Source organism: Equus asinus, chromosome 2 (genome assembly GCF_041296235.1).
Source record: "Equus asinus isolate D_3611 breed Donkey chromosome 2, EquAss-T2T_v2, whole genome shotgun sequence".
NCBI classification, from domain to species: Eukaryota; Metazoa; Chordata; class Mammalia; order Perissodactyla; family Equidae; genus Equus; species Equus asinus.
The window spans coordinates 164171988-164181652 of NC_091791.1; the positions used below are offsets into that span (position 1 = coordinate 164171988).

A 9665-nucleotide genomic window follows, 5' to 3' on the forward strand; every position below is an offset into this window, starting at 1 on the left:
ATTAAAATAGAAATTTCTGAGGTCCACTTCAAAGACTGTGATCTAGGAGATTTGGAGAAAAGTCCAGGGATCTGCTCTTTTAAAAAGCTCCCCAAATCATTATGAAACAGACAGTTTTGAGAGACAGTGCTTTAGATCATTATTAGTCTTTTGGATGCCAATTAAATAAAAATTTTGGCTCAATTTTGATTGGCACTAATTTCCCTTTTTTCTGAGCTTAACAAGTGTGAAAACTCCACTCTTCTGCAGGAGTAGAGCAGAGATCTTTATGCCAAAAAGACCAAGTGTAAGAATGGATGCACCTAATAGAGGTCAAAAAGGCATAAGGTCAGGGACCAGGTAAGTGATCACAGATAAAAGGCTAGGCAGTTTTTGAAGGTCAGGGTAGGAAAAGAGGCTAAAGTTCAGACATCCAGGTCATTTAACTCAAGTTACCATCTACCAAATCTTCATTTGAAGACAAGGTCTGTTTTAACTGGGTGAACTCTTGTCCATTACTAGACTAGGCAGAAATAGATGAATTTGTGTCTGCATTTCTAGCTGCAAATGAATGAAGACCTACTTTTAAACTAGGAATACAGATAGGGAAAAAATAATCATTCTGATCTTGATGCACTGATGAGTTCTCATTGACTGACTAATTTTTGTGCACATTTGAATTTTTCTTAAGGCAGCCTTCATGTCCGTGTTCCGGAGACTGTAGATCAGCGGGTTTACAAGTGGGGTCACTGATGAGTACAACAAGGTTACAGTCTTCTGTATGCCAGCTGGATTTCCAGAGGTTGGGCTGATGTACATGACCATGAGGGTTCCATAGAACAGTGACACTACAGCCAGGTGGGAACCACAGGTGGAGAAGGCCTTACGTCTGCCAGCTGCTGAAGGGACATGCAACACTGCCCTGAGAACCAGAGTATAAGACCCAAGGATGAAAAAGAAGGTGATGAAGATAATAAGAGAGCTCAAAATAGAACAGGAAAGCTCAATTCCAGGAGCAGGGGTGCAGGACAGGGCCAGAAGAGGACCAGGGTCACAAACAAAGTGGTCAATGGTATTGGGGCCACAAAAGGGGAGTTGTGTGATAAAATAGATAGGGACCGGATAGCAGAGGAAGCCCGTTACCCAGCAGAGGGCCACCAAGTTCATGCAGGGAGGAATGCTCATGATGGTAGGATAGTGGAGAGGCCGACAGATGGCCAAGTACCGATCAAAAGCCATGAGGGGCAGTAAGAAGGTCTCAGTAATGCCCATGGAAAAGAAGAAGTAGAACTGGAGGAAGCAGGCAGTGAAAGAGATGGTTTTGGTCTCAGATAGGAAGTTCCTTAACATATTGGGAACAGTGGTATTGATGTAACAGATCTCCAGGAATGAGAAGTTGGCCAGCAGAATATACATGGGAGTGTGAATCCTGTGATCCAGCCTCACCACACAGACAATGGCCCCATTTCCCACTAGAGTCAGGATGTAGGACACAGAGAACAGCATGAAGAGGAGGACCTGAACCTCTCTGGAGCAGGGAAAACTCAGGAGTATGAATTCAGTCACCGTGTTGACTCCTGACATATTCATGGTTTCCTAAAGTGTGGAGAGGAAAAAATGACAAAGCTTACCTCATTTCCTAAAATTCAGGACTATTTCCTTTTTAGAAATCCCTAAGTCCCTCAGATCCTATTATTCTATTAAATAACAATTATTAACTATACTACTGAAAACTGTAAAATTTTGAGAGTGCTTGATATGATCAGACTTTGAATTTTGGGCTCTCTCATTTCTCTTTCAGAATTTTCTCACAGTAGAAAGCAGGATCTTATGCAATAAGCAACTTGGAGAAGATTAATAATGGTACTTAAGTATAAATACATATGAAAACCATCTATTTGTATCTACAGAATAAGATACAAAATACTCTTAATATTGAACACAGAATATCAAATACTTGGATCTTTGGAATCATGGACACAAATATTAGGCATCATAGGAGGAGAGGGAGAAAGGTAACAAATAACACACTGAAACCTTTATGCATTTCACTTTTATTCTAGATCGGTATTGAAACTATAAGTGTTGGCATCTTAAACTCATCTGATAACCGAGACAAAAAATGTCAAATGTGCCATCCTTTCTTCAGTATTCATCAAAGTTTGTTAACTCAAGAAAAGTTTGAACATCCAGACACCTACATAATGGCTTTCAATTTGGCCCCATCTTTTACCTGTTGAATTAAAACACTTCTTTAAAGCCTTGGTCTTGGTTAAAACTCTACTTATAGGTAGAAAAAGTGATCAATGAATCTGGTATATTATGTAAGGAGCTCAAGATTTTTACCCAAGGTGTCAAGATTCCTAGAAAGGCCTCTATACTTTTGGTTTATGGATAGATGCAGAGGATTACAAATGTCAGATGCTTCCAAGCAGAAATCTCTGGGAACCAAGGAAAACAGTGAGAGCCAGAAAAAGTCTCTCTGGACAAGGATTCCTCTTTTATTTCTCCAATCCTCTGTCGCCTCCTTCCTTTATAGATGTGGAAGGCTGGAGTTGTTTTGGGAAGCGGATGGAGAATCTTTGTGAAAACTGCCTTCTCTGAGTTAGACTTAGCCTTGGATCTTGTGTGACTTCCATGGTGAGAAAAGCAAAATAAAACCATTGAAATAGCCTGAGATCCTGTTGTCAGTCATTTGGTATCAATTTATTTTAGGATCCCCTCCATTAGTGATCAACAGTCATCATTTGGACCTAAGTGACCCAAAATGACATGACTGAGTGATGATATTTATTCAGGAAAATATAAGTACAGAATACAGACCCAGATGTTTTTCTTAAGGATTCTAGCTAAGAATATTTATTAATTTATTATTTACAAAATGTGTTACTTTTCAGATCACTTCATTTCATTACTTTAAGGATGATCTTGATAACTGCAATTAGTGAAACAAGAGATGAGAGAAATTCAGAATTTTCCACATCACACTTAACTGTAAGCCTCCTCTTCAGTCTGTGAATAGATCATGTTTGGCACAGCAAAGCTGTGAATAATTCCTCTGTATCAGGAACTGAGAGTAACTCAGAAGCCAAAGAAAGCATGAGAAAAGAGTGAAAGCAGCAAGAAATATCTGGTGACTAATGTGTATGAGGATGTCAGTGGCTTTGTAAACTATGTGGGAGTGAACTCACCAATCTGGAGTGCTCAATCATCTTGTCGTTCTACCTCCTCACAATCTGCTCTGTGGCAGAGCCAAACGTGGCTAAAAACAGGAAGAGCTGAAGTTTTTTTCCTGCCTTGTTCCTCATAGCCACTTTGTCAGTCATTTCCAGATGTCACTTTGCTAACATACTGTTCCCCCAAAGACCTGGTTCTGACTGGGTGCACCTCCTGGTTAATAAGGACAAAATTTACATACTATTGAGGCTCCTTCCTCCTCTCGTCTCTCTCACTTGCCTGATTCCCAGTGCTCTTAGCTGTAAAGATGAGTCTCTCTACATTCATTCATGTAACTTCAGGTGCTATTATTTCTACAGCCATCCAAAAGAAGGCAAAGCTAAAAAGCACACCTAACAACAGTCCTTTACTTGTATCTCTTCTGAACCCATCTCCTCATAGAACTGGCAGATGTGACTTGTAATCTCTAATTTCACTACAGCAAAAGGCAGGCAAGATGGAGGGAATGGCATCCTTGGTAGCCACCAGTCTAGAGAGGGGGCTTACACTGCTGAACACCGATAAGGTTTGGAGAGAAATTGGCATACTTGGTGCACAAGAGAGACTTACCTATGCTGTCTGAAACCTATCCTCCTCCTAAGGGATATAGTCTCCTGTGAATTCAAAAAGTGAGGATTTATGAGGGAAGATTGTCAATCATATCCCAAATGTTCTCTTTCCTCAGGAGCCCATTAGTTGGCCTCTGGGACGAAGTTTCTCCAGCAGTGAATGATCATCTCAACTACTCTTAGAGCAGGTGTTTATTTTGTTCTCTAGAAAGGTTTCTGTTATGGTGCAATCAGTACAGCATGAACACCAGCTTAGCTGGAACATGAGATTATTGTTTTTCTTCTTATTCCCTTCCATTCAATTTTATTCATTTTTCAGTCTGTCTGCAAGTTCTGGACTCTCTTATTTGTCAATATCAGAGTTATGTCATCAGATTTCTCATTTTCTTTCCTATTGACTCACTAAATAGCTTGAAAAGGGTTACTCCCTTTTTTAGTTAAAAGCTTTCTCTCCCCCCAGGCCAGCTCTGTGATTCTAGTATGACACTGATAAGTAAATACCATTTCAGGGTGACCAGCTCCAAGTAGGGGAAACCATGGGGCATGTGGTGAAATGTCAAAGGTCTAGCAGATACCTCCTCATCTAGCCCTTTTAGGTATTCCAAATTGCTTTTAGCCGATGTCCCTAAAAGTTGGCATGATCTTGCTTCTTTTAAGTAAGGCATTGCTGAGAGAGATGACTCAAACTTTTGTATCCTTTTGTTTTTGTTTTTTTTTGATTGAGATATAATTGACGTATAACATTATATTAGTTTCAGGTGTACAACATAGTGATTTGATAGTTGTATATATTGCAAAATGATCACCACAATAAGTCTACTTAACATCTGTCCCCATACATAGTACAAAATTTTCTTCTTGTGCTGAGAACTTTTAAGATCTATTCTTTTAGCAACTTTCAAATCTGCAATACAGTATTATTAGCTATAGTCATCATGCTGTATATCACATCTCCAGAACTTATTTATCTTAAAATTGGAAGTTTATACATTTTTTGACTACTTTCTCCCATTTCCCCTGCTTTTCCCCTACTAACTACCAATCTGTTCCCTGTTTTGATGAATTCGTCTTTTTAAGATTCCACATATAAGTGAGATCATACAGTAGTTGTCTTTCTCTGTCTGACTTATTTCACTTAGCATAATGACCTCAACGTTCAACCATGTTGTCACAAATGGCAGGATTTGCTCCTTTTTTACAGCTGAATAATATTTTATTATACACACACACATATATATATATATCTCACATTTTCTTTATCTATTCATCCATCAGTGGACACTTACATTGTTTCCATGTCTTAGCTATTGTAAATAATGCTGTAATGAACATGGTAGTGCAGATATCTCTTCGACGTAGTGATTTTGTTTCCTTCATATATATATATACCCAGAAATGGAATTGTTGGGTCATATAATAGTTCTATTTTTAATTTTTTGAAGAATTTCGATACTGTCTTCTACAGTGGCTGTACCAATTTATATTTCCACCAACAGTATACAAAAGTTCCCTTTTCTCCACACTCTCACCAGCACTTGCTATTTCTTGTCATTTTGATGATAGCCATTCTAACAGATATGAGGTGATATCCCAGTGTGGTTTTGATTTGCATTTCCCTAATGAGGAAAGAAACTTGTGAAATACCCCCTCATTTTATTTTAATAAAAACTGATAAAGTAGTAATAAGTAAGATAAATAGCAAGTATAATCTTGTTATGTATGTGGAATTAAATGGTCCTGATTACTATTGAGAATTATGCTAAATTCATTAATATGATGTGTTGTATGAAAAGAGCATTGGTTCATTTCTCAGACTGATCTCTATTTGTATTACAGCTGTGTCATATACTAAACTGTATGATCTTTGATATGTTGTTTAACCTTATAAAGCTCCAGATATTTCATCTATAAATATACTAGTTCTATCCTAATAGATACAGTTGTGAAAACTAAATAATAATGTATGTAAAATACCTAAAATATGGTAAGTACTCAGTAAAAGTGAGTCCTCTCTTTTTCCCTTCTTTTGTGTTAAACTTCATGCAAAATTTCCTCTGGAAGAAATATTTCTGTTATTCTGTTTTGCAATTTCTTAGATATATGAATAAAACAATTCATGCATATACATACGCATTTATACTCTACCCTTTCTGAAAAATGATACAAATTATGTAAACAAAAAATTTAAATGTAAATGAACAAAGCTAGGAGTAACTATAGGAGAAGGAGATAGAACTGTGTCAGAAAACCTAAGTTAAAGAAAGCTATCACAGCTAACATCACACTTAATGGTGAGAAACTTAAAGCTTTCCCACTAAGATCAGGTACAAGGCAACAATGTTCCCTCTCACCACTCATTTTCAAGATCAAACTGGAAGTCCTTGCTAATGCAATAAGACAAGAAAAGGTATACATATTGAGAAGGAAGATATAAAACTTGTTTTTTGCAGATGACATGATCATCTATGCAGAAAATCTGAAAGAATCAACAAAAAACCTCCTGGAACTAATAAACAGTTATAACAAGACTGCACGATACAAGTTTAAAACACAAAAGTCAACTGCTTTCCTATATACCAATAATGAACAAGTAGATTTTGAAATTAAAAATACAATACCATTTACATTAGCAACTCAAAACATGAAATACTTGGGTATAAATCTAATAAATATGCACAAGATCTATATGAGGAAAACTACAAAACTTTGATGAACAAAATCAAAGAAAAACTAAATGAATGGAGAGATATTCCAAGTTCATGGATAGGAAGATTCAATATTATCAAGATGTCAATTCTTCCCAATTTGACCTACAGATTCAATGCAATCATAATTAAAATACCAGAAATTATTTTATGGGCAGCACCAAATTGATTCTAAAGTCTATATGGAGAGGAAAAAGACCTAGAATAGCCAATACAATATCGAAGGAGAAGAACAAAGTTGGAGCACTGATACTATCTGACTTCAACACTTACTATAAAGCTACAGCAATTAAGACAGTGTGTTACTGGCAAAAGAATAGACAAACTAGGGCCAGGCCAGTGGGGTAGTGGTTAAGTTCACGTGCTCTGCTGTGGCAGCCCAGGGTTCAGGGGTTCAGATCCCAGGCACAAACCTACACACCTCTCATCAAGTCATGCTGTGGACGCACCCCACATACAAAATAGAGGAAGACTGGCAAGGATGTTAGCTCAGCAACAATCTTCCTTACCAGAAAAAAAAGAAAAAGAGGAAGACTGGCAACAGATGTTAGCTCAGGGCCAATCTTCCTCACACACAAAAAAAGAAGAGACAAATAGATCAATGGAACAGAATAGAAAGCCCAGAAATAGACTCCCAGAAATATAGTGAACTGATCTTTGACAAATGAGTAAATGCAATATAATGGAGCAAAGACAGTCTCTTCAACAAATGATGCTGTAACAACTGAACGTTCATTCACATGCAAAAAATGAATCTAGATTAAAACCTTTCACCCTTCACAAAAATGAACTCAAAATAGATCATAGACCTAAGTATAAAGTGAAAAACCATAAAATTCCTAGAAGATAACACAGGAAAAAACCTAGATGACCTTGGCTATCGTGATGCCTTTTTAGATACAACACCAAACACACAATCCATGAAAGAAATAATTGGTAAGCTGGACCTCCTTAAAATTAAACACTTCTGCTCTGTGAAAGACAATGTCAAGAGAATGAGGGGCCAGCCCCGTGGCTGAGTGGTTAAGTTCGCGTGCTCTGCTGTGGCAGCCCAGGGTTTCGCCAGTTCGAATCCTGGGCGTGGACATGGCACCACTCATCAGGCCATGCTGAGGCGGCACCCATATACCACAACTAGAAGGAACCACAACTAAGAATATACAACTGTGTACCAGGGGGCTTTGGGGAGAAAAAGGAAAAAAATAAAATCTTAAAAAATTAAAAAAAATAAGAGAATGAGAAGACAAGCCACAAACTAGGAGAAAATATTTGTAAAAGACATATCTGATAAAGAACAGTTATCCAAAACATATGAAGAACTCTTAAAAATGCAACAAGCAAATAACCTCAACAAAAAATGGGCCAAAGACCTTAACAGACACCTCACCAAAGAAGACATACAGATGGCAAATAAGCATATGAAAAGATGTTCCACGACGTAAGTAATCAGAGAAACACAAATTAACAATCATTAGATACCACCACACCTATTGGAATGGTCAAAATCCAGAACACTGACAAGACCAAATGCTGGTGAGGATGTGGAGCAAAAGGAACTCTCACCCATTTCTGGTAAGCACAGTCTTACCACACCACCGAGCAATGGCATTCCTTGGTATTTACCCAAAGGAGTTGAAGACATATGTCCACACAAAAACCTGCACATGGAGGTTTATAGCAGCTTTATTCCTAATTGCCAAACTTGGAAGCAACCAAGATGCCCTTCAGCAGGTGAACAGGTAAACTGTGGTACCTTCAGACAACGGGATATTATTCAGTGCTAAAAAGAAATGAGCTATCAAACCCTGAACATTTAAATGCACATTACTAAGTGAAACAAGGCAATCTGAAAAGCCTACAGACTGTTCGATTCCAACTATAGACATTCTGGAAGGGCCAAACTATGGAGACAAAAAGATGAATGAGGGGGAAAGGCGCAAAACTACCCCTTCAGGGACTGGTTCCGCGGGGTTTCCCAGGATTGAAACTCTAAGGCTCAAGGTTTGCCACGTCCCCCTCAGGAGAATGTTAGGGACTGAGAGACAAAGAAATGTTAAAGTGTTCAAACCGCTAGATCGTCAGTGTAAACACCAAGTTGACGCGGACGGCCCCACCTGACACCTCGGGCTCACTGGCGTCTCTCCCAGACGGCGCGCGGAGTCCCGCCTTCCTGCCGCAGACCCAGGCACCGGCGCGAGGCCGCCAAGCGAGCGCCCAGCCAGGCACGCTGACGTCCCCGTGCGTGGGCGTGCGCTCTGCTGGGGCGGGGGACTCGGGAGCGCGGACCTCAGCCGGCCGGTTGGCGTCTCCGCTCAGCGCAGCTGCTCTGAGGTCCGGGGAGTCCGCCAGGCCGCTGCGCATCTTGTGTGTTTGTTGCGCGGCGCTGTGATTTACAGCCCTGAAGAGTCTGCATTTTTCTCCTCCTTTTTTTCCCCTGCATTGGTAAATCCGATTTGGAGACCCAGCGGAAAAGAAAATTAATGCTTGCCAGGTGTTGGGGGCGGGAGGAGGGAAGGTGGAGATGAGTAGACAGAGAAGAAAGCATTTTTTAGGGCAATGAGAATGCTGTGTATGCTATCGTGATAATGGATATATGTTGTTATACATTTGTCCAAAACCGTAGAATGTACACCACCAAGTGTGAACCCTGAGGTAAACTGTGGACTTTGGGTGATTATGATGTTTTAATGTAGGTTCATCCTTGGTAAAAAATGTACCAATCTGGTAAGTGATATGGATAAGGGAGGAGGCCATGGCTGTGTGTGGGCAGGGCGTACATGGGAAATCTCTGCCTTCCTTTCAATTTTGTTATACATCTAAAACTGCTCTAAAAAAATGAAGTCTTTACAAAAAGAAAAAAAAAGCTTTGAAACTTCTGTCAGAAAATATAGTAGATATACATGAACTCCCCATTAAAGAACTAAAAAGCTTAGTAAAATATATAATACACCAGAGCACGCTCATGACATATAAGAAACAAGATGCTGTGAGTGAAAGACAACAGATCAGATGAATACATAAAACTTTCAATTTTAGAATAACACATCTCTGAGCATCCTAGAATCCAAGGCAAAAAAGAAAGCAAAATAAATTATATTGTTCTGATTATATAGAGACACTATAAATCAGAGAAGCAAACTTTTACATAGCACGATACTTCAAAAAATTTATTAAATTAGGTTGCCCCAGGATTTTA

General features: G+C 39.0%; 1 protein-coding gene across 1 annotated transcript; it reads right to left on the minus strand.

Annotated features, from left to right (window-relative positions):
* Positions 1–564: 564 nt before the first annotated feature.
* LOC106833310 (olfactory receptor 11H6-like) lies at positions 565–1692 on the minus strand. Its single transcript, XM_014844515.3, has one exon. The coding sequence runs from the start codon at positions 1567–1569 to the stop codon at positions 565–567; it is 1005 nt and encodes a 334-aa protein (XP_014700001.3). The 5' UTR covers positions 1570–1692.
* Between the last annotated feature and the right edge of the window lie 7973 nt (positions 1693–9665).

Bases quoted from the DNA above. Each gene is read 5' to 3' on its own strand.
- LOC106833310 (XM_014844515.3), bottom strand. From the start codon at position 1,569: ATGAATATGTCAGGAGTCAACACGGTGACTGAATTCATACTCCTGAGT.